At 41.4% G+C, this 25,629-nt stretch overlaps 3 protein-coding genes across 5 annotated transcripts in view; 1 reads left to right on the top strand and 2 right to left on the bottom strand.

Moving 5' to 3' along the window:
• The window catches only part of nhsl3 (NHS like 3), a 43,974-nt gene extending 42,462 nt beyond the window's left edge, over window positions 1–1,512 (bottom strand). For 2 of the 3 annotated variants that reach the window (XM_084379557.1, XM_084379559.1), the window contains exons 1-2: window positions 1,085–1,512; window positions 67–442 (exon numbers count right to left, since the gene is read on the bottom strand). In XM_084379557.1, coding sequence (XP_084235683.1) covers window positions 67–292 — 226 coding nt within the window. In that variant the 5' untranslated portion in view covers window positions 293–442; window positions 1,085–1,512. The remainder of the gene's footprint in view (window positions 1–66; window positions 443–1,084) is intronic. The other variant, XM_084379558.1, reaches the window with a different exon arrangement.
• Window positions 1,513–15,069: 13,557 nt separating this feature from the next.
• On the top strand, window positions 15,070–20,248 carry sync (syncoilin, intermediate filament protein). The gene is made up of 6 exons (XM_084379744.1): window positions 15,070–15,207; window positions 16,359–17,996; window positions 18,653–18,867; window positions 18,975–19,182; window positions 19,334–19,458; window positions 19,538–20,248. The coding sequence occupies exons 2-6, from the start codon at window positions 16,422–16,424 to the stop codon at window positions 19,581–19,583; spliced, it is 2,169 nt and encodes a 722-aa protein (XP_084235870.1). The 5' UTR covers window positions 15,070–15,207; window positions 16,359–16,421; the 3' UTR covers window positions 19,584–20,248.
• On the bottom strand, window positions 20,113–25,509 carry rbbp4 (retinoblastoma binding protein 4). The gene is made up of 12 exons (XM_084379745.1): window positions 25,315–25,509; window positions 24,529–24,679; window positions 24,273–24,418; window positions 23,807–23,980; window positions 23,510–23,625; window positions 23,170–23,330; window positions 22,941–23,067; window positions 22,670–22,747; window positions 22,307–22,383; window positions 21,808–21,865; window positions 21,591–21,701; window positions 20,113–20,970 (listed from the first exon to the last, which is right to left on the bottom strand). The coding sequence occupies exons 1-12, from the start codon at window positions 25,328–25,330 to the stop codon at window positions 20,908–20,910; spliced, it is 1,278 nt and encodes a 425-aa protein (XP_084235871.1). The 5' UTR covers window positions 25,331–25,509; the 3' UTR covers window positions 20,113–20,907.
• Window positions 25,510–25,629: the final 120 nt, after the last annotated feature.

Below are 25,629 nucleotides of genomic sequence, written 5' to 3'. Positions count from 1 at the left end.
GTGTAGAAGCATCAGCTGAACACCTCAAATTAAAAAAGGTTAAGTATAATCTCTTGACCCACTCACCTTTTGCAGGGTCATGGTTCTGAAGTCCTAGTTTGGCATCCGTCACACCAGCACGGTTCAGCCCGTTAGTGATGCACTTCTTCTTGCGGCTCCCCTTTAACCAGCTGAAGGCCTGTCCCAGGGAACTTCCTGGCTTCTTCTGCCCACGTTGAACCCTCGCCTCTCGGGCTAAGATCTCAGTGATGTCCTTGGGTACCAGGTCGCCTGTAGACCTCCTCCGGGACATAATGGAGGTCCTGGGAGCCAAGGCCCGGTACCTCCACCCGAATCAGTGTGTCTTCTGTTACAAGTCAGAGGATCTGAAATCTCCCTGCTCTCCAGGGTTGGATGAACCCCTCTGTCCCTCACTGTCTCTGTTTTTTCTGTCAGTCACCACCTGGGACAACAATGAAACCAGCAGGATGGGAGAGAGAGAGGGCGAGATGGAAAGACAGAAAAATATGGTTAAAAATGGAAACCAGAGGGATGACAGAGTGACATGAGAGGCAAGAACAAGACGAAGAAAAAAAGAGCAGATCCATTAAGTAGGGAGATTAACTGGAATAAGTCAAACTCACATAGGATTATTACAGACTAATGAGGAGAAAATATGAAAACACAAGGATTAAACAGGAACATATAACAGCCTGTTAACAATATAACATTCCTACATTGTCCAACTAAAGTTTCCCCTCCACCCCCACTTTTCCCCATTTTTCTATTCTCTCAGATTTGTGTATGTAGAGAAGAAGCCCCAGGGAGGAGAGCTGGACCTCTGCAGCGTCTATGTGTGTGTGTGACATGTGGTTCACATCAGCAGAAACGTGCTTATGGGTGAGTTAGAGAAAAGAAAAAAGCTCAATTCAATAAAACTGGCAGTGGGAAAAAAGTACTTCAGATACATACTTCTACTTCATGAACACACATTTAAAGAACACAGAAGGACACATGCAGTTCCTCTATGTGCTGTCACGTTAACAATCGATGCAAAACATTTGCTGTAAAAGGCACAGACAGGACATAACAGTATACAACTTACTCAGCGAGCGTGCTGTCCTCTCCTCTCCTCTGCTCCCCTCTTTTCTCTCAGCCTGAGAACAGCTTCGCAGACCATGTGTGTGTGTGTGTGTGTGTGTGTGTGTGTGTGTTTAGCGGAGTGAATGAAGCTCCATGCTCTCCGAGTCCCTCCCTCTGTATGAGAGCCAGCCTCTCCTCCCACCTCTCACAGTGTTGTTAGGAGTTAGACACACCATTCCAGCGCTAGTTCCTCACGTTCCAGACAGCTGCTATTCAGCATTTTAGCTTCAGCATTGAGTTCTTGCACGGATCATTAGTAGTTTCTTGTCCCGCTGTTGGCTTCCCTTTTGTCCTTTCTCTTAGCCTCCTTTCCTGGGATCAGGTGCAGTCATCCCAGACTCCCTCAGGAGGGGAACCCCTGGGTTTCGAAGCATTATGGCAGCTAGGAAAGAAAAATACACACCTTGGAGCAGTGTATTCTTAGATAGATCACTCTAAAAGCCGGACTAAAAGACGGAAAGCCTTATGTAGCTTTCATAGACAGGGCAGGTGAATTTCCTTTCTCTTGAAGTAAAAACAAAAAAAGGAAATCTGAACTTCCTTGGGAAACTACTGAGCAGTCCAGTGTTGGAGAGGTGGCCTGGCAAAGGTGAAGAGGTTCAGCTGCTTTTCTGCAGACAAGAGGGAGGGGCTCTTTCCTGTCAGTGTGCAGCCAGGTGGAAACTCGACACCCCTTGTTAAACATGACACACACAAACACACACACACAATTAGACAGACAGGTAGGGCTGGTCTCAAGGGACCAGTTACATTTCGGTCATGTCCAGTTTTGCTCAACCTCAACATACAAACTCTACCACTGAACTCTGAAGTGAGTTTCAAATTGCACTGTGATGGTGACGAGACAAGCTGACATCACTGTAAATGTGTGGGTGGGTGGGTGTCATGGGACTGGCTCATCTGGTTTGAATGTGGTGAGGACCCACAGGGGTAGGGAATGGGAAGCAAGAGGACAGAAGGTGGAGGAGGTGTAACAGCCTTGGGGGAAAAGGGCTAAGACACACCTGTGATTATAGTGTACAACACTTTGTCAGTTAGAAACAAGGGGCTTCATTGGACCTGTGGTGAATGAATTGCCAAAAGAAGAGCACTGTCTTTTGTGCTAATTTAACATCAACAAATTTAAAGGGTCACTCCACCGATTTTCCACACTAAATCGTGTTTACAGGTCTTGGGGAGCACTGCAACATATATGAAAAGCAGTATAAAGCCTTTTGTGGCTCCAGAGGAAGCTGCATGTAATCAGATAAATGGCATTTGGGGTAATTTAGGCACCAGATTTTGAAAAGCAGCCCATTGGTCTAACATTATGGACAGTTTAAATAATCAAAATTGATACAGCCAAACCAGAGATATCACCTTTTTTATTCCACACATTCTTCTTCCTTTTCAAAACCTGGTGCCTACAATACCCACAAAGCAATTTAGCCACTAGGTGACATCACTGGAGCCAATTTAGAAGATTACATGCAGCCTCCTCTGGAGCTACAAAAGGCTTTATATTACTTTTTTCACATATGCAGTAGTACTCCCCAAGACCTGTAAACACACTTTAATTACGTAAAATTTATGGAGTTACCCTTTAAATCTTTCACTGACTATAAAGAACTGTCATAATTTCAGCCCCCTAGCCTTTGTCACACAGTAGCCTCCACAATCAACTAACATCACAGAAGTTACTTGTTAGTTTGAGCAGCGATCCAGCAGAATTATCCAAGTTTTTAGCTTTCATCTACCATAAAAAAGCACTATACATTAATCACAAAGCAAAAAAAGAACCTGGTTTCACAACATCAACTGTTTCGAGAGACAAGTATGTTTAACACTCACGTCAGTTTTCCAGAGTTTTGCTCTCTATCCTCTTAACTGAAGCCTCTATCTACTATTGATTACCGGTGAGTTGAAAATCACATCAATCCAGATTTATAGTGTGCATCTTTGTGATATGATAAGAGATAAGTTACACAACTCTTGCACTGTCATATTCACAAGGTCTGTTTCATCCCTTGTCACTGAGCTGTGGGTCACTGTCTTCATTTAGCTCCTGAGATGAGGCAGCCAAATTACCTGTCTGTTGGGATTCCTGGGCTACTTCTGGCACAAGTCCCAAGGCTATTACTGTCACGATGGTACTCATATGCTGCAACTTTAATGGCCTTTGTCCTTCGAGTCGATGATATACCCTCAGTGCAAGTCAGCAGCCTCCTACCATATGTCATGAGCAAACATCATGGAGAATCATAAGGATTATCTCCAGCCAAGAGTGGATTCATACATATGGAGTACATTTACTTTATACAATAAATACTGTGTCAAATCAAGATCATGCGGCAGATTCTCTTTGTATCCCTTAAAATTGATTAAAAGTTAATTTGCTTTTTTCCCCTCAAAAAATCTGACCTATTGCACATTTGGAGTGAGTGATGATTCAAGATTTTCTCCGTGCAAGATGTTTTTTTTTCCTTTTTGTGTGCGTGTGTGCGTGTGTGCATGTGGTCGGGGAATCCATACCGACTGCATGTCATGGTGTGCTGGGAGGGGTTGAAATGACTCAGAGTTTAGTTCACTCACGTCTCACAGATTGAAATGTTTTAACGTTTCCATGGTGATACAGTAGAAAACAGCCATGGTCTGTACATCTGTGAGGGAGCTGTACAGTCTGTGTTTGTGTGTGTGTATGTGTGTGCAGTAATAGGTACACAATCATTCACCACCAGAACACTGAGAGCCGACTGGGGAATGTATCACCAATCCTCCCTTCCTGTGTATTTCTCCTTCTCCATTCCTACTTCTCTACCTCAACTGTTGTAGCTACAGTTGCTGGTGATGTTCACATGCACACCCATAACCTTTTCCAAGCCTTCCTCCTGCTAGAGAAAAGATTACATCTTAATACATTAGTTTGGAAGGCAAATGATCATGCAAGCAACTTACTCACTTAAATTTGTAGAGTAAGAAATATCTATATAAGTATGTAAATAATGGGATTAGTGAGATATTTTTGGAATCCATTTTCTGTGTAGCTGCAACAAATTTAATTCTATATAATTAGTGGATGAATACAGACATGCATGAAATCTTTTTATTCATGGACATGTGATTATAGAGAAATACAGGACCTTGTTAGGTTCAAACTGTCAGACGAAAAGTCTCAAACCTAACTACAGAAGCCTTACAAATAAGGGTGGCCATAAGGATAAAATCTTCATATCATGCATAATGTAAAATGTATATCACACAGCCCAGAGTCATACAGTAAAATAGTTTGGCGTGAAGCAGCCGATCCATCCTATCCTCCTATTAAATCCTGAGATCCTGTCTGAAAATATTTATTTCGGAAGATAAAAGTTTAATTCCGTTCTGTTCTTCTTCTGTCCTGTCAAGTTTATAACTACAACTTTTAGTTTTGCTGCCTAAATGTGCCTCAATATTTGTTACAGTGACATAACTGCACGCATGGGAACATTTAAAATGACTGAAAGCAGCTTCTCTAATCATAAAATCAGAGTGTATCCGTGTAAACAGCAGGAATAATTCTGTGCCACTGACTTTAGACAAGCTTTTTGTTGGTCTGTGGCGCAGTTGCTTTCTGCTGCCTAAAGATAGCAATGTGCCATCAATGCACCTGACCACACCTCATTTTAAGACCAATATGCCTAGAGGCGCACAGGTGGGCACAAGTACATTTGCAATTAACACAACGTGGGCGCATTTGCGTGAAAAAAAGGACAACTGTGTCAGTCTGTAACTAGCAGTGACACTTGCACTGTGCTGTGCGCCACTTTGCGCCAAGCGTAAACCCTAAGAGATTACAGCTACCCTGGTGGCTCGATGAGGCACAGCAATATTTTAAGCTAAATGCTAATGCCATATGCTAACATGCGGATGTTTGGCAGGCATTGCGTTTCCTGTTTTCACCATCTTCGTTTAGCATGCTAACATTTATTGATTAGATAAAAACCTCAAAGTACAGATGAGGCTCATGGGAATGTCATCAGTCTTTCAAGTACTTGAAAATGAAAAAAAAAAAGAGATTTACCTGGTGATGGTGCTATATGGACCATTACTGTTGTTAACAAAGTTCATGATAATCAATCATGTCAATAGCTTTTCAAGCAAATGAAGAGCTAAAGTCATTATTATTCTTATATACTGTATATCCTCTGGGGACCATGAATGTCTATACAAACTTTGATGTTAATCCATCGAACAATTGTTAAGATGTTCTGGCTATACTATGAATCATCACTAGCTAGCTAAAAATCAACATACATCATCACATTCATGAAAAACATTTGAATTCAAGTTTCAAGTTTGAAACTAGAAGGCTGTTTTCACATCCATTAAAACTTGATGCCTTGAGTGCACTGAGAATGGACGTTACAGTGAAGTAGGAGATATTTTGTGTCCAGTGGTTAAAACTTGTGAAATGAAAAATATTTGCATTCAATTCATAAATTCTAGACCTTTAGTGAGGGATAATAAGTAGGTGCCATTTTAAGGATTTTAATGTGGTAATTAAAGGCAACTAATGAAAACTGTTTTATTACATTTTTTAAATGTAATATTATGATATCTGCACCAGTATAATGGAGCATTAGCATACAGCTGATAATTGATAGAATAGCATCTTAAGACCAAACGATGGAGCAACTGTGTCCTTTCTCAAGGACAATTCAGACTCACAGAGTACTAGACTGTGTGTATGTGTGTGTGTCAAATGTGACTGAAACGAGGCTGCGGGCAGGAAATCCATACTGCCGGTCGGGATAAGCCCAGTTCTCTCGGACCAGCATTATCATTCCCGACCTGCTTTTGTCCTCCGACAGACGCATTCTTTCTGCACTGACTGCTTCTCTCTCTCCATTTCTCAAACACAAACATACAACACTGAAACTACATCAAAAAACACCAAAACAGGTCTCAACTGCACTAATCTGTTTTTTTTGTTCCATAACCTCTATAACATGTGTACGTTCAACCCCTAGAAATGCATTTCTACGAACCAATGAGCGATAAAAAGCCCTAAAATGAACAAAGCTCTCTTAAATTACATTCCACAGCCCACTATTTATAACATTAACCAACTGAGAGGATGGGAGGGGTGGAAAGGGAGGTGTGAGAGAAAGAGAAATGAGGACAGAGAGCATCGTGGCATGTAATAATAGTTTTAAAAGAGAAGAAGGAGAGGTTCCAGGTTGATACTCAGCTGTGCAACACACAGAGGGGATTCCTCTGTGCAACAGAGACAGCTTTGTCTCACCAGCCTATGACTAGAATAGATGTAAGAGTCTCTGTTGGCAGTGACTTCTGGTTGAAAGAGGACTATGGGAAGAGGGATGAACCAAAGTCTAAAGCAGTAGTTCAAGAGTGATAAAGTGGCAGGTGAAAACAATTCTCTGACTGCACTGCACTCCATTTTTCCCTGTCCAGGCATGTTGTTGCCCCTTGGTGGTAGGGACAGCCACTCAGTGTCCCTACCACATTCCTCTTACCTGCCTTTAATGGAGGCACAAAAAGACTAGCGCATAAGGTTGTTAGAGCCAGAGGGAGGTGTCCATTTCATTGCCGTCATGAGAAAAGGGAGAAAGTAGAGGAAATAATGTTGAGTCATGTCTCTGGTGAGAGGGTTCAGTGAGATGAGGTGGACAGGAAAGAGAAAATATGGGTTGAACTTGCAGAAAATTCAGCTCTAAGAGTTGGCTGTTGTCTTTTTTATGGTGCCTCTAGGGAACAGTTCTGTCCAAAAGCCAGACTACACAGACAATAAGGATAAAGGAGGGGGCATTTATTTACTCGCTGTTAGTTCTACCCTAAAACAAGGCAATACTCTTGAAACAGTGCAGTTTGTGACTCTTAAAGTTACTACACTGTCATTCCAAAGGACAAGGGTCTGGAAATACATGACACAACAAACCTATAATCCATGAATAATGGAGTTTACATTACCACAATGTAAACTATGTTTACTTCTGTCATCTGAGACAACTGCTGCTTTGAAGCTGCCTCTAAACACAACTTTTGAACTTTAAAGCTGTGATGTAATGGAGAAACTTGAGAAGCTGATTTGTAATGTTGACCCTGAATCAGTATTTCCATTTGTCTGATACTATCTAGAGAAGAGGAGGCGGGTGGGTGTGTAACCCTATCACAGATCAGGTTTGTGACCCTTAAGCCGTCCATCAAATTTTATTAGCCAATCAGTGTTTGCTTCTGCCTGGACGAGTTGAGGCTGGCCTGTTGATGGTTCTTGATTTAAGTTTACATGACCCTCTCTGGATATACATATACAAAGACATAAAAAGGGAACAGTAAAAGTTCTATATGGTCGATGACCAGCTACACTGGAGCTTGTGTTTTTACAAAAAGATGAAATAATAAAACATAGTCAGAGCAAACACAGAAAGCCCTGTGTGTCTGACGTTCAGAGTGAAACTGTCTGCACAGTGGACATTTCTCAGAATCCTTGAGTGTTCTGAGCCAAAACACACTGGCTGTGTACAGAGCCATCTGGCCAGCGAGTCACATGAAGATACACCCACTGACGTAGAGACACATTTTACTCAAATAAAACCGCAAAGAAATATTTAGGCCTAGATGAAAGATACTTCTGATTAAGGATCTTGTTTCTTTGATTTTTCTTTGACTACAGTCAGCATTTATCTTATTTTTAGCTGTTCTGTCCCTCTGTCCTTTAGTTATTTGCATGTTTTGCTAGCTTAGCTGATTTATGCCTCGTTTCCACGTTGCTCTGTGTTGATATGCAAGTGAACTGGAAGTCCATTCATTCATAAGGGAACCTCATAATCTCCAGTGTGTTTGCAAAACCCCTCCTTCTGTTTTGTTTTTTATTTGCTCCAAAATACGCTACGATTACGTTGAACATTTTTAACTTTTTCCGTGAATTTCAGACAGATGGTATGGAACAGAAAGTTAGCATACAAATGAATTAGCCAACTGATTAATGGATGTAATACTGCTCAATTTACAAATTTTTTTTCAAAGTATGTATCGCATGTATCGTGGCTCACACATCGTTAACTAAATATTTCACAAAACTGGCTACACACCTTGCAGGCCATTTTCTATAATTAATTACCTTTATATACAGTATATCTTTTTAATTTTTATTAATCTTGTAATGGACATTTAAGTAACTATTTAAAAATATTTATATGACAACCCTGCACATGACATTTTTTGTACCCTACTGCAAAACCAAAATTTGTACAACATATGGTTGCATGAAGTTCCATGAACATCCTTTTATGCAACATGGAGGCTTTTCAAGTAAAACAAAAACACTGAACATGTTATGGTAAGAGTGAACTGGTCCTTTAAAAACATGACATGAAATATTTTTGCTGCAGGAATTCCTGTGAGGGTGTGGTTGCTGGGTTGTTTGGGACTGGACAAAAACAGGCCGCAAGTTTCCATCCATCCGTCCAACAATCTCTCGCTCTCTGTAATTCTTTCTTTCTTTGTCTCTCCCTCCCTCCGCTCACAGAGGGACGATCTGCCTGTTTTCACTCTCTCCGGGGGGGTCGTTGAAACGAGGCACTGACGTCACCAGCCAGGAAACCTGAGGTGACCTCTGTCAAATCTTTATTAAAAAAACAGGATTGGCACTCGCACAACATCTAATTAGGAGAGTTGAAAACAGAGTAGTGATTCTCTCTGGTGAAAACTTTTTTGGAAAACAACAGGGATTAAGGGCATATTTGTGCAGTCTAGGTCTAAGGCTTTTGGGAGTGTGGAACTATTTGTTAACTTTTGAAAAGTCATAAAAACGTAATTTGGTAGAAGTGAGTCATCTTAATATCTACTGTCATACCTCAAGCTAACATTTACACCACACCACTGAATGTCTTAAAACTTCTACAACAACATCTGCACATACTGTACCAGCAAGTGACTCGAAGCAGCAACAACACTGACTTTATGTCTAAGCTTTATATGTTTGGGTTTAGAGGAAGCTTCAGGTGGACAGAGTACCCTCTTGGAGCCTTCATGATATATGGTTGTGCTAAAGTGGCACCAGTAAGAGCTGGGTGAGCCTCTACTGGAGAGAGATGAGTTAGACGAAAGGTATGCTTCAATTTATACAGACTAGTGTGGTGGATAACATGTTGGTGTACTTTCTGTCTCTGTCTGGCAGCTCTGTGAGGCTGTACTTAGGCATATTGGTACTTTGAGCTAAATGCAAACACATCTTAGTTCAGCACGATAACATGCTAACATTTAGTAGAGTAATTAGCATTAGCAAGTACAGCTGAGGCTGAAGGGAACGGCATTAGTTTCACAGGTATTTGGTCAAGTACTTGATGATAGCTCAAGATGAGGAATTAAAGGATTATCAAAGTAATTACAGTTTATCTTGAGTGGTACAAAGCAATCACATAGTACGAGCCACAAACTGCAGTTCCTGGAGTGGCCACTTGTGGCTGGCTCCAAAAACAAGTCAGTCCCCATAAGACCCCATATTAAAATGCCCAACTTTATAGCAGTAATAAACATGTTTACAGCCTGGTATACATGACAGCAGTATGGGGGGTGAATTTTTATAACTCACTCGTTTTAATTATATAAAGGCTTAATGTTATGCATAATAAAGGCCGTGGCCACTTTGAATGACAGCTTATAGCTAGCTGTCTGCAACCAGGCATCATTAAACCCACCACAGATTCAGCCACACTCCACCTCTTTGCCCATTTTTAGATTAGCTGGGAGTTAAGTGGAGTAAGGCGCTGCGAAGATGAAAATGGCCGAAGCTACCACATCGACATCACAACAGTTCTTCAGAAATCTATGGGTTACATCAGACATTATGTCCATGTTATATACCGTCTGTACCAAATTTAATGGCCAACCCTCCAATAGTCCTCAAGACATTTCACTTAAAATCGCAAATTTCATGGTGGGGCTAGTCAGGAGATCACCAAAGTTAGAGGATACATCATCTGGGAACCATGAATGTCTGTCCAAAATTTGGTGCCAATCTGTCTGATAGCTGTTGAAACATTCTCAGGACAAGTGAAAACATGGCAGTGGCGCTACAGGATCAGTCAGGGGATTAAAAAAGTCATCAGAATGTGTCCTCTGGGCACCATGGATATTTGAAACAAATTTAATGGTACAGTTGTAAATCCACCCAAAAGCTATTCAGTCTGGACCAAAGTGGTGGAGCAGTCAACTGATTTATTAACAAAGAATCAGAATGGCTCAAATGGCAAGAACATTTCCTGCAACGTGTGAACAATACATCTGGATCTTGCAACACAGACTCTGTGGTCACTGACTCCTCCCACCTCTAACAGGAATCGTGTCACACTGTTGGCAGGAAAGTTTTTTTGAAAGGTGAGAAAAAAGATTACAGACTTATCAAATGACTTCTCATATCTCGTTCAGAAGAATACTGTAGGCTTACAGCAAATGTGCCCATTACATAAAGTCTGTAGACACAGCCTCACAAACAGCCTGTTGAATACATACAAAAACACCACTACAGTAATATATGCAGAGTCTCTATTTAAAACTAAAATCCCTAGACTTTGCATAAAGTTTAACAAAGGCTTGAATATCTCCTGGTGGTTTCATTGTTGACGCTGTTCTCTTTGTAGAGATCACCCATGACTGAAATCACACTATGATCCTCACTGACTGAGCACATCTCGTCACTTCATATCAGATGTTTTCATCTGCAGTGCCACTTCATGGGAACTGGTTGTGACTGTGCAACGGTATAAAGGTGATACAATGAACAATGAACGATTTTCATGAAAGTTTGACGCAATTACAAAAAAATCTGGGCTCTGTCGCAACACTTTAAAATAAGAGCTTTTTTGAAAACATCCAAAAAACTGTTGGAAAGTGAAGAGAAGTAGCCTCGTCTGAAAATAGTTTTGGGTGCAATAAAAAAGCTAACCAAAGCATTTTGGGAACAAATTGTAACTGCTGTGTCTTGTTAAGGGGATGCATGTCTGTCATCTTTAAATAGAGGACACATGCTTAATCCAGAACAGTGGAAAAACACACTGAAGAAGGTACACGCGGCCCCCTGCTTCATTACATAAAGTGATCCCTTAAGACCATGAAAAGCCAACTGGTACAAACACTGGGTGGCTGATGACAGTAAGAAGATGGTGGCTGACAATTATGTAGCTGAGAGACACTCTCTTTAAAATAAACACCCGATAAGGTCACTGTCATTAAAACACACTTAGCCAGTGGGACAATGCTTTATGATGCACGACATGACAGACGGCAGGGAGCAAAGTGAGAGAAGAGAAAATAGAGTTTGGAAGTGTTCAAATCCCCTGACCAACTGAGAAAATGTGCCTGGGGAAATTTGAGCAATGTTCTCTCTTGCTGCAATAAATAGCTGTTAAGGTGCCCTAGAGCAAGGCATTATCTCTTATCGCAGCAGCAGAAGACTGGTTGTACTGGGAAGAAGTGTCAATTTGAAGTTATACTGTGATTAAAGACCCATGCCCTTCTAACTTTGGGAATTCCATCTGACAATTAAATGCCTCTATAAAAAACAATGCATGTTGGATCAGATAAAGACAGCGACATTATTATTTTGGCTGCGGGTTGGTGGCTCATATTTTAGATGAGATTTAGATGTGCTACCATGTTTTTGTTCAACACAGCTAAAACTTTGATCACCGGATTATCTTTTAATTTAAATTATTTTCTAAATAAAACATTTGTGTAGCTACCAGACTAATCCCAGTAGTTTGTTTGGGTGTTAGATGTGCGCTGTTTTACAACCCGGATTTGGATAAGTTGGTACACTGTGTAAAACATAAATAAAACAAAATGTGGGTCCTAGAAAGGCTCAGTCATTCACAAGCAAGGATGGGGCGGTGTTCACCACTTTGGGAAACACATGATTATATAAACAATATTACTACATGGGCTCTGCAACACTTCATAAAACATTGTTGGTGAACACAGTTAGTTTGAAAAGGATTGCATTCTGTTTGTATTTAGATTTTACACAGCATGCCAACTTTTTTGGAGTCAGGGTTGTATAAACAATTACTTTTTTATTGATACTATTCAGCAGAAACGTCTTAAAGGGGCACTATGTCATTTATTGTGTCAAGAAATACAAACTCAGACATAATTACCTTTTCCATAACTGATTAAACAAGCTGTTCTCAGAGGAAAATAAGGTCCCCAGAACACTGTTTGAAGCTAGAAAGGTGGCAGGGTCCGCCACATATAAACAAAGTCAAACTGTGTGAAATTGTGTTGTCCTTTAAGGTCAGTTTGTTTATTCAGTCATGAAAACAAATAAAGTTTGTTAATTTAGTTTGTTTAGGGATAAAAATCAGTCAATAAGGATCTCTCTCTTCGGTTTAAAATTTCTTCCCCAAAACTACATAGTGCACCTTTAATGTTACTTTTTCGTGGAAAAATCATTAATCCCTGAGGGCAACATATGGTTACCACCACCAAATTTGACAAAAACCATGAGCACAACCAGAATGAAAATGAACTGTAAACTGTTCTTGTTAAAATGTTTTTAGAACAAACAGTGGACCATATTTTGAATAGGATATGTATTATGAAGAGGCACTTAATGTGTCCACCAGTCAACACAGATGTCAGAAAATCACACAAATACAGATGATAACCAGGAAACTTAGTAAATAATACAATGCACACTGTTCTGCAAAGATGCTCCTCCACCAAAGCCCAATTTTGAGCTTAAAAAAGCCTGAAATCAAAGGCAGAAAAGGTTTAAAATTGTTCGCAATATGAACTGTGGACATCTTATATGTTGTAAATCTTGTACAAAAGGAAACTAGTGACACAAAGGAATAAAAACAAACCTTTGTGATCGCAGCTTTCTCCAGATAGTGATGCCTTACTAAGACAGATTAAAGGATGGAAAGAGAAGAGAAACAGGGGGAAGAGGAGGACACACTGACAGGATGTTCTGGTGAGTCTGGACAGTACTGCAGTCCAAGTGAACGTCCAGCATATGGCCTATCTCAGTGGGACATTCAGTCCTCAGCCACAACGCCCCCATAAATATTTGGTCTCCCCCTTGTTCTACTCTACACCCACGCACACACACTGATGATCTCCCCATCCTCTATGAATGATAGAAAAGAGACAAAGAGGAGCTGAAAAGATGATTTTTATGGCAGGCAAGTGATGGATAGTCTCAAAGTCTGTGTCTAGATCCCTGTGGCTGTTTGGGTGTGCATCAGCACAACAGTGTTAAAACAGATAATCCCTGTGACACTTCATGTAAATTATCGTGTCTTTCCCAAAGCCTAGACTTGCCAAAACACAGAGTCACAGTGGTCAACAAGGGTGAATTAGATAAACATTACATCTTTCCTTGAGCACAAGGGACGTAATCTTTTCATGGAAAGACTGAGTCAGAATGTCCAAGGAATGACCGTTGCTGTTTTATAGGGTGTTAAGTGCAAATAAAAGTGTATTTAGTAAAAAAAAAAGGTCATATAACTACTCCAAAAGTGGGATTTAATGTTGGATAGTTTTGTTCATTTTGTAAGACACACAGGCAAAACAGGTTTAATAATTCTCTTTCTATCTCTTTATCCCTTTTTAAAGCAGGAATTAGTCTTCAATGACAAATTAAAGGAAATAACATGATAAAAAAACAGAAATAGGGTGAAAAGTTATGAATAGCATTCAGGTCAAGATGTCTGTCATCAATATCTTGTTACAAACTACATCATATTTGGCTATAATATTGGTGCTTAATCCTGTATTGACAATTTGATCATGACTTTATTATATCAATTGCTGTGTTCATGGAAAAGCCAACAGAAAGACTGGGTTGAGAGGCGTTTAGCAAAACTAGTTGTTCAAAGTTAGACTCAATAGTTCCTTTTGCGCTACCCTTATGATGAGGACTGAAAATTAAACTGTGGGGCCATCTAGTGGTGTTTGACTGTAACATGTGTTCCTACATTTTGAAAAATTATGTAGAATGAAAGGTATGAAATGAAAGTTCAGGCAAAAAAAGCATACATATATAAAATATCCTAAAATACAGAATAATGAAAATAATAAAAACATTTAGTCTTTGCAGCTCAAGATACAGGTCTTTCCACTGATCCATCTTTCCAATATTTTAATTACCATTGACTCCTCTATCCCTGGAACCTTTTCACTTTCTTCTTCCTCCCCTGCCTCATCTTTAACAGCCCTGTCTCATCCTCTCTGCCCTCTCTTTAGACTACAGAAGACCACCTGTGGTCCATTGTTGGGGTCAGAAGTTTAGGGTGAAAACCAATCCTCCCCGTGGGAAGCTGCCACAAATGCGCAGGGAGCTATTTAAAGACTTTGCGATAATGAAGAGGCTCGGGTGGAATCCTTGAGCCATGTTCTCTTTCATCATAAACACACACATCATAAACCCTCTACACATGCACACACCCACCTCTCAACAACAACCATAATAACTGCATCCAGCTGTGATGCCTCTTGTCAATCTGGTACTATGGAAGGAACAATTAAGAGATGTCTGTGCTCTACAAGTTCAACTGAAGGTTCATCATAGTAATGATCCTATCCTACATTTCTTAAAACTGTCTTGAAACAAAGCAGATTTCTCCTTGCATATGACAACATTGCCATTTGATTCATAAAAATGCAATTGTTCACGCAATAAAAACACGTCAACCTTTCACAGAGGTTGTTTTGAAGTCTTCTGACAAATATAAAATGAGACAAGCTGACAAACACATACGGCTACCAGGTGTTCGGTATCATTCTTATTGGTCCAGTTTGTCAAATCCTTTAACCCTCTTGGGTTCAAACAGCCTGCTGTTGCTCCTTACTCTGCCAGTCCAGTGTTTATTAATAAACCTAAACAGATTTGAGGTAGTCATGGTCACACATAGCAGCACACTGACTGAGAGAGAGGCTGGGTCAACTGTCTTTACTCCCCCTCCTCCTCTCTCAGTTCATCTGCACATTCTGCTCACGCTCACTCTTTGCCGCTCACTCTGCCTTGTCGTCTGAACCTCATGTCATTTCTAACGGATTCATCCTAAAGGATACCGCAGAAGGCCAGGAGAAACAAGCAAAGAAGTAAGTACAACTATATTTCATGTTTACATAAATTATGGTTTGTTTAATTGATGTTCAAATTTGATTGGAAGCCTCCTAAGAAAACCAAACTATAACCATTCATGCCACTCTCACGAGTCTTTCAAAACTTTCAACTAACTCTTATTTAGCAGTTAAAAAGATGAACGTATCACATGAAGACAAAAAGAAGTTTGATTTTATGATTACTATAAGGAGAAAAGTACATGCTCAGAGTGCTCAACAAATATAGGCCAGTGTTGCCTTTGGGTGGTGGAGGTCTAAAGGAATGTGACTTGTGCCCAGGCCTGTCCTGCAGCAAGACAGCTGGTGACTGTCCTGTCTTCCACAGGGCTTTGGTCAGCCATCCATAGCACAAAACTGTCCAGTCCTTGGGCACAGGGGACACACAGAAGGGAGCTCTTGGTGCTGTAGATTTTTTGTATCTGACCCAGTTTGACACAAACGCTCAAGCAGTGTCTTGAACTTTGGTTTAGGGGGTTTTGGCGAGGAGGCAGCAGCTATCAGATGAATGTCACACTTGTCTTCTATGCCATTTCTACACTACTTATCTCTGCCAATGACAGTATTGGGTCAATTTGATCAATTTACTCTCTGGGAGTCTCTGGCCAGTCTTGGCAAACACCTCAGAGGGTGAAATTACAGCTACATTATTCACCAAGGGAGAATGCAAATGCCCATCCATCGGCACAACGACATGTTATGATAACTTGTTCTCTAATGTAATCTGTGTAATGCCACTTGCTGGAGCTTCAGACGAAAGCCGGTTGTATGTGTTTACATTAGTATTGTTGCGGTGTTCATGTGAATGTATGAGTAGGCTTGTTTGAGGTGTGTGTCAGATCATTGCCAAGCAGCCAGTTGGTCCCTGGGTGATCCAGACTATGAAGACAGCTGCTGTTAGCATACCCTTTGCTCAGCGGCCCCTTGCCCAGCTCTACATGCCTGCATGTGCCAATGACATCAGCATAGTTTACTGTAGACATCTGGTCAAAATATTACCCCAACTCATCTGTTGAAATGTCATCAATGCAGTCTAGGCGTAGTGTTTATCACATGAGACACAACTGCCAGCTATCATGCTTAATATGCGTTATCTAGATGGTCTAACATATGAATCTGCTTTTGTCAAGGGATGAGACGGTTGTAAAGGCGACTTCTACATCGAAATTCGCTACAAGAATTAGGCTAAGCCAATGGAGGACCTGGATGATAACACTTCATCTACTGGGTTCGACCCTCTCTTCATTAAAGAAGAGGAATTGGATCCAGACAGAACCCTGATGGAGCAAACAGAGTGCAACATGGCACAATCTGGGCTCACCTTCACAGGAACAATGCTGAATCAATCAACCTTGATCAAGCCATACTTGCAGGAGATGGATGACTTACTGAAAAGCTGCGGGGAGCTCACTGGTATCCCTTTTGGTTCAAACTTCTCGGTCAGTTACAATGAAACAAGCCTAACGGAATCAAGTCATAGCCTCAAGAAAGAGGAAGAAGCAATGGAGAGCTATGGAGAAAGAAGTTCTTCTCCCCATGCATATCTTTCCACAAGCTATATTGACACACACATGGATGGGGCTGGATCAGAAGACCAGCAATTGCAAGGTCAGGCGCAAGGCCTGGGCACTACCACCAACAGGTGTGGAGTGACCACAGACGCTGCTCGCCAAAGAGAAATGCCTCTCACTTCAGTGGGTAACAAACTCAGTGACACCATGGTGGAGTATGAGGGCCAGCTGTTGGGAATGTTGGCTATGCTGGAGAGCTGTATGGAAGAGGCTGGGATGGACTTTGAGCCCCAAGACTGGGTTGCAGATGCAAGTCAAGAATATGTACAAATAAGTAAGAACCCTAATCTTTGTAGGGGTACGACACTGGTGCCCATACAGCAAGTGAGGCCAATGAGGTCAGAGACCCAGCCAATGCAAGTGGAATCCTGGGCTGGTCAACACGAAAGGGGAGATGAAGTTTCCAAGGAAAGCAGAAGTGAGGTGACAGTAGGTCCACTGACAAGTAGAAGCCAGCAGAATCCTGTGTTTAGCTGTGACAACATGGGTGGCTTCTTAATGGATGGACTGGAAAAGCAAGGCAATTTGAAAACAGACGAGATGGTTCTTGGTCCTCAGTTTAGGTTTTCAGAACCATCAATGCCACTGGATAACAAAGAAAACGACCCACTGCACCTTGAGGCTACAAAGACAGAATATATTTCAACTAATGAAGGCACAAGCGCAAACAAAGATGTAATTGGGATTGAAGTAGACAACACTGAATTGCCATCTGAAGAGGGACAGGAGCCAGACATGGACACGATTGATCCGGGATCAGGCATGAATGACCTTGCAGCACTAGGTTCTCAGATGGAGGACTGCATTGAGGAGGTACAGCGGTTAGAAAAGAGGAGGAAGGAACTACTGGCGGAGGTGCTGGAGTTGAGAGGGAATAAAAACAGAGATGAGGCAGAGGGGAGCAATGAAGAGGAGACAGAGGAGCCAACTGATAGCAAAGTGGCAGAGCTAATGAATGCACTGAAGAGGGAGGAAGAGGGGAGAAGAGAGGAGAGAAAGAGGGAGATTCAGAGCCTCAGGGAGGAGAGAGCAGAGGAGGAGAGGAGGATGTGGAAGGTGGACCTGGAGAGACAGGGGCTGCAGGAGGAGCTGAGAAAGCTGAAGAGGAGGCTGTTCACCATGGCAAGGGACTGTGCTCACAACCAGCTCGCCCTGAACACCCAGCACCGTGAAGTGGAGCTGTTAAAAAGGGAAGAGGTAAGAAAACCCCTAAAAGAAATCATGAACGCTTCATCATATTTCTAAGCATATGCCCACATAAAAATATCTATCATCCTAAACTAGGGGTGCAACGACTAGTCGACAAATAGTCGACTACTAAATTAGTCGATGACTAATTTAGTAGTCGACTAGACGTTAGTGATGTCATCGCGTGTTTATCCCACGGCATGCGATGCCACGCTTAACAATGTTTCACCGTAGCCAATTGGAGTAGCTCAGAGTGAGACATCTCACTTTTTCCCAACTCGTTGATACACTGACAACTTGGAAGTGGCTAAAGTGACGCCAACGCAAAATAACAGGTCCAAAGTTTGGGAACATTTCATCCTGGACACAACAAAGAAAACGGTCACATGCAAAATTTGTAAGAGCATTTGAAGAGGAAACACATTTTAGAAGACTCAGATGCGCCTCGGTCAGATAGTTAGCTCCCATGCTAGTAGCTAGCCTATTACTGTATGTGCAGATGGAGTTGTCTTGGCATTATTTTATTGCTTCTGCCACTTAAATATAATAAGAGCCATTGTTTTTTGTGCAATTCATAATCTGACTAGTCGACTAGTGGTTACAGCAGTCGATGACTAGTCGACTATCAAAATAGTCGTTAATTGCAGCCCTATCCTATACTTCAGGAGAAGCTGCAGTCACTGGTGCTCCAGCTGACAGAAGAGAACTCCCAACTCAGGACGGCCCAACAACAGCAGCTCTTAGACCTGCAAGCAGAGCTTCATGCCCAGAGCTCTAATCAATCCTCCAACACCCAGGATGAGCTGACCGAGTGCAGAAGGCACTCCTGTGGGGACATCCAACAGTACCTGCAGTGTGGGCTGAAAGCTCTGGAGGACAGGTACTCTCACTGTCTAGTACTGGCTTTACCTGACTCTAAATCATGTTTACTTGATCACCATAACTATTTTTTTCAATTGTCCTATTGTCAATGCGTGTCTTGGCCAGGTATGAACCCATTATGCTAGCATTGCTGAAGAGAAGGGAGGTAACAGCCGGTGCCCTGGTGAAAGCCAAAGAGCACGCCCAGGAGCTGAAGACACAGCTGAGACCCCTAAAGGAGGAGATCCAAAAGCTGAAGCTCCAGAGAGCTTGCTTGGAAGAGAAACTCAAACTAATTCACATACAGAGGAGAGAGGATGTGGGACAGTACAAGGTAAGCAAGATGGCATTACGGAGTACATGTAAAATGGGCAAAGAGGATGGATAGAAAGACGAAAAAAATAAAGGCAAACTGTCCAAATGTGCCCCAGTAAAAGGCAGGGTCACCCAATCCACAAACCAATATAGCTATACCATTCTTACAGGAGACAGTTTATTATCTGGAGGAGAGCAGCAGAGAGCTGAAGATGGAATTAAGGATTCAGACGAGAAAAAACAAAGAGATTCAGGAGTTGCGAGACAGCCTGGCCAAGCAACTGCTCCTTTACAGGTAAGATTTGTTGAACAATTCTGTACAATAGTTTTTAAAACCAAAAGCTCTGATTAATTAAAACAATTTTTTTTCACAGGGCTGCCATTGAGAACCGTAAGAAGGGTGACGAAGAGAAGACATGATTTTATGGTTTTAAAAAAAACTGAGTTATGTTTCATTACAAACTGATTTTTTATCTGCAATATAGTGAACTCCAAGGATCAATGAATGCACTTTAAACATTAAGATACACAAAAATTAAATTGAAAAGCTTTTTAGAACAGTCTATGAAGAACCAGACTGCAACTTGTAGAAAGGTTTTTGTTATGAATAAAGGCTTTGTGTTCGTGGTAACCCGAGTGTGACTGACGAGTTAATGTCTCTGCATGAAGAGTTTGTGTTCTTATAAGGGCAGTATGGCTGAAGAACTAAACACTGGGACACAGAGTAATAGAGTGAGAGTGAGTTTGGCAGACAGTAAAGCACCAAGACGTCACACCAGACACATAAAAAGGTCTGAGCAAAGTATGATCAGGCATTACCAACTCTTTGGCTAAAAGGATTAACGGTTGTTTAAAATATTTCCAAGCTTAGCAAGCCAATGATCTCATTACTATGTAAGTAACAGTCATATTGAAAAATGTTGACAATACATCAAGTGGACGCAAAGACTAATGAAACACGTTTTATTAAGAATGCACTCACTGTACAAATATTGAACATATAAAAAGTTCAAACACTACTCTATATCACGAAAACATTTAAATGATTTATGTATGAATAAGGTGAGGGGAGGTGGGACAACAAATGGACATCTAAAACGCAAATTCACTCCAAATTGTAATTTCATTCGGAAGTAGCTGGTGTGAAAATCAGTATCCAGAACAATAAGGTGATGACCAGACTGAGGCAATGAGACTGGCATTTTTATAACAATAAGCTAGCCTGCAAATAACATGTGTCAAAGTAACCGTCACTCTGCATAGTGTAAAGGACCCCAATTGCAATTTACTAAACTTTTTTCCCCCTGCAACTTCTCCAACTTTTGCTGAGGCGGCTGTTTATACTTTATGACAGTAGGTTATTGTAAATCATCGCTTTTTTGGGGCCGTCAGTATGATCAAGATCTAATGTCCTAGAAATAAATTTTATTTATTACAGAAAAACATTTCAGTGTAGATGGGAGAGCCAATTTGGTTACAAAAATACATATTTTATATGCACTACGAATAACATGGGTGAGATTCTTCAGGCAATATATTTAAATTAAATGAGTTCTTCACTTTGAGTATTCCAAAAGGGACCAGGGCTACACATGATCATTTTCTTTGTTGTATTTACAGTGATTTACGGCCTGTCCCACCAGTAGAGAAGGATGGGGGAGAAGTAGCTGCCTGGAACTACTGATGTGGCAGTTTGGCAGTTTGTGATGAGGCTGTAGGTAAATACACACAGCATGCAGTGGTGCTATGCTGTGGCTTCAGGGTCTGTCGAACCCTCTGGATCTTCATCGTTGTAGATGTTCTCAGCCTAAAAGGAGAATCAGTGTGTCAGGCACATACTGTTCAGTTGTTGTTGTTGTTATTACATATTTACAAGTCTGAGCATTTTTTCCCAGTACAACAAGAAAAAGTGCAATTTTTCAAAACAAGACAACGAAATGGTTAATTGGCAGCTTTTTCTGACATCCATTACAGTACAGTGATACAGGACAGACAGAAGTTCAATAGCTTACGAAAGCATTACACAGTGAAGGAAATAAACACACAACTGAGGTAGTATACTTACCATTTTTCTCTTCCGTCTCATCACTCTGCCCTGACTGAATTACTCCAAATGTTCTATCAAAAATCGATCTTGACTGAGATTTTCTTTTTGCAGTCGTTAGCTGAAATGTCAGGAACCTCCCATCACGCGACTTTTCTCTGCAAATTAATTGTTGGCTTCTCTGATCCACATGATACAGAGACAAAGGATCTTGACTGCAGACCTGCCTGCTCTCTGTAACCTTAACATGTCATTGCAACGTTTAATATCTTGTATACTGTTAAGAGGAAATAGTTCCCTCTAATGTATTACAAAAAGGAATCCCATTCTCTTTCCATCTGTAGCTAACAAGCATTATAAAAATGTGGTCTCAGCTGTCTTACCATTTGCCAAACTTGCATGATGTTGTCTTCAGACACAGAGCAGATGACCCAGGGCTCGTTGGGGTTCCAAGAGAAGTCAGAGATCTTGGCTGTGTGTCCTCCATGAATAAACTAGATAGAAGAAAAGCCACCATTTTCGTTATTATGATAAAAGATGATGTTAGCAATAACAGAGAATCTCCGTTTCCAAAGTTCAACAGGCTTAAATGAGACTCACCAGCAGCTCAGGTGGGCCATCCTCTGCATCTTCTGGTGACTGCTCCTCTCCGATTTTACTACAGAACAGACAGAGGAGTTCAATTTGGTACCAAACAATGTTACAGGATGATTAACCTGACATGTCCACTGGATGCCAAGACGGTGCTGCAGTTAAATATCCACTGAGAGCGTTCCAGAGGCAGGTTGTGTTCAATAGTTTCAATGACTGTTCAGCAAGTCCTCTCATCTTGAAATTTGATCTGTGTTGCATGATTAGGTTTCATTAGCAGAAGGAAAGCCAAAGCATCGCATTAGCAAAAAATATACCAAGTGCATTAGACAGCACAGAAAAAAAAAGAAAAAGCTGCGCTTGCAATGTGGTCGAGCCTCTCCGTTCACAGGATGGTGGACGTTACCATAAGTACTGGAATGGAGGGCATCATCTCTGGCAGCAGAAATGAAGCTGGAATGCTACAGAGCCGCATTAAGTGGAGAACTGAGGATAAAATGTTGTTTACCTGAGGTCCCAGACATTGAGGCGACGGTCTGTTCCACTGGAAGCCAGTATGGTCTCGTTATGAGGTGACCACTGAACCTAGAGCAGCCAGTCAGAGAACTCAAGTTAGATCACCCTGAAGAGCATCACAGATGTAAATTACTGAAACTCTCATCACAATTAAATTTGTCAGGAACATTTAACCCAGAGGGTGTATATCTGCTAAGTACTGATCCTTCTTTTTGTCTAAGAAACTTAAAAAATGTCAATCTAGGCATCTGCATGATATACCTCATTTTATTGTCTTTCTAACCAACTTTACAGATTTAAATACAAGATATCCTCCTTAATTCAAGGAAATGTCATAAAGTAATAAACATCTTACCTGGAAGATCTCATCCTTGTGTGACTCGAAGGAATGCAGCTTCAGTTTCAAGTTCCTCAAGTCCCAAAGAGCCACAGTCTGTGAGCAGAAGAGAGATTACCAATACATGCCTGATTTTCATAATCTCTACAATCACTCTGCAGTTACAAAACAGCAACAGCATTATCAGTATTTATTCAAATAGTTATAGGACGTAGTATCACAGAGTTAAGCAACATGCAGTATATTGGCAAAATCGGGACAATTAAGGTGTGTTGGAATATCGCATTACCTTGTCTGCAGACCCAGAGGCAAGGATGAACTCGCTGTAAGGGTTAAATGACAAACAGTTGACCTCTGCTGTGTGGGCATCGACTGCATGGCTGGGCTTGGAGGTGTTGTTTGAACGAGTGTCCCAACTGAGGTGAAAATGACAGATATCAGTCTATGGACTGAACAAAATCACTTAACTTTTCAGGTGAACCTTTTCTGTTCGATTTGACTTATTTAAAGTTTCTTACATCATGAGCTTCTGGTCATCTGCAACAGATCCAAAGAGTGACTCGTGAAGTAAGTGCCAGGAGACATCTTCCACCACAGCAGTGTGACCAGTGAAAATAGTCTTCGCATCAACAATCTTCCCCTCTTTTGGCACCGCACTTATGTCCCACAGGCAGACTGTCTGCAGATTAGGAAAGACGAGGGAAACAAATCTATCAATACTCACAAAATCTAATGCAAAGTAGCAAGAGTCTATTGTGAGAAGAATGTTTAAATTAGTGACACAAAAAAAACTCCCTAAATATGGAAATATGCCTGATAATACTTGAATACAGCAATAAAACCTGACTTGTCCCTTACATGGTCATCTGATGCACTAAGCAGAGAGCCAGACAGATTTGGATTCCAGGAGAGACCGTAGCCTTCTTTCTGATGGCCTCTGAGACGCAGATCAGGGCGACACTCTCCAGAAGCATCTGTGGACAATGAAGTATAATGTCTATTTCTTTTACATCATAAAACAAAAACAGATACACAGTAATAACAACTGAATAAACAAAATACTATTGAAATACAATTTAGTCCATGTTACTTTCTGAACGTGTTTACAGATCAGGCACCTTTAGCAGTATCTTGGACTGTGTATGATCTACGTACCTGGCTTGGAGGGGTGCTTGGTGTAGTCAAACACCAGCACATCTGAGGTGGGGGTCTTGGTAGCGATGATGCAGGGGTTTTGGGGCATATAGCGGGCACGGTTCACCTCTCCTTCATGGCTGATCTTGATTTCTATCTCGATCTTGCCGCTTACAGAGCCAAAGCCTCCAAACTCTGCAAAGAAATAAAAGAAAATGAGTTTAGAGTATACAGACCCAATAAGAAGTCCATACTTTATATATTATATATAGGATATTAATGGACAGCAACTCTGATCAGTCCAAAACAGTCTAATTATAAACATTATCACTGAAGCCCAGCTTTACCAAGTTATAACGAGAGTGATAATGTACATATTGTCTGTGTCTTTAAATCACATGGACCTGCTACAATTGTTCAGCACATTATAAATCTGCCGGACTGAATAATCAAACTTATTTGGAATAGGACTACACAAGTCTCCCACCTCCTTTTTCGCTGTCATAATGTGAGGCATCAAACTGGGCATCGTCATTGGGCAGCTGGACGCTGGCAATAACTAGGTGATTCTGCTCGTCAGATGTGTGAGTGCCCAACACCAGCCGGTGCACACTGTAATCCTTTCCCTCTGGCCTGGTAAGGAGAAAAAGTTTTGTTATCAATATCATTCACACTTATTGAGAGAGTGGATAATGGTGTACACATGTGAGAAATCCTCCTGGTCCATAGTGTAAAGTGTGTACCTGGAGACATCAGGCAGCCACTGAGCAGTCAAGCTGGGCCACTCTAAAGCGTGGGTCATAACCAGGTCATACAGGAAGGGGGTGTTTTTCTTCCATATCTTGTACTCCTCATTTATCACCCTCTCCTCAACTGCATCATCAAATGCACCTGCTGAGAGAGCACAGAGAGTGACAGACCAGCCATGAATGATAATCGATATCAACTTCAACTTACTTCTACCACTTGGAAGATATGTCTAAAGCTTACACTGACTGAGGGTGTTGAATATCTGGACACATGCCAGTGTATCTCTGCTATAGTCAGGGCATTAATGACAGTTAATGCTATAGCACTACATCAATGGCTGTTTATGGTTGTCTTTGCAGACGACTGACGGCTGATTAACTCGCGGCCTAGCTTGTGTTCACTATGTGCCAGGATGTTAGTATGTTTTCAGAAACATGTAGACGTTAGCTTACCTAACGATATCTATCACGATTATGCTCGTGCAAGTATTAGCATACTAGCTATCACAATTCACAGTTTAGTAACGTTTGGTAGTTGTACTGCGGCCTCCCTTTCAACTACGACATAACGTTAGTAGCAAACGTCAACTGGTGGTCAGCGATGCGAAAACAGGAGCTGTATACTGCAATAGCCCTCACAATGAAAGTTTACCCGGCTTTTGTTGTAACTGATAAAGGCCAGCTACAGAGCCACGGTAGCTAGCCGCTACCTAAGCTAGCTGAGACATGGCAATTAACCACGTTATGTGTCGCTAAGAACAACAAAAGCCTTTATTTTACCTTCCTTGTCCGCCATTGCAGCTATAGACCACAGAGACTCGAGGTTAGCTGAGATGCGGAGACAAAGAGAGAGTGTTGTCTCCGGCCCTCTTGTGTGCTCTGCTTAAAACACAGAGCGAAAGACGCTAAGCTAACAGCTAACCAAGCAGCCGACTGTGTGAGGGAGACGTAGGTGCATTCGCGCGCTCAGGACAAGAGAGGGGGGGCTTCCGTCCACCAATCCGAGCGCAGCTCGTGCTCACCAGCAGAGGGGCGCAGGATGTCGTGCGTCACTTTCTGCCGGTTTTCCGAAAAGAAGTAAAAGTAGGCCTACAT

Source organism: Pagrus pagrus (assembly GCF_965226575.1).
Source record: "Pagrus pagrus genome assembly, chromosome: 17".
Taxonomy (NCBI): Eukaryota; Metazoa; Chordata; class Actinopteri; order Spariformes; family Sparidae; genus Pagrus; species Pagrus pagrus.
The sequence above is the reverse complement of the archived record's forward strand: the minus strand, read 5'-3'. Positions and strand labels throughout refer to the sequence as shown.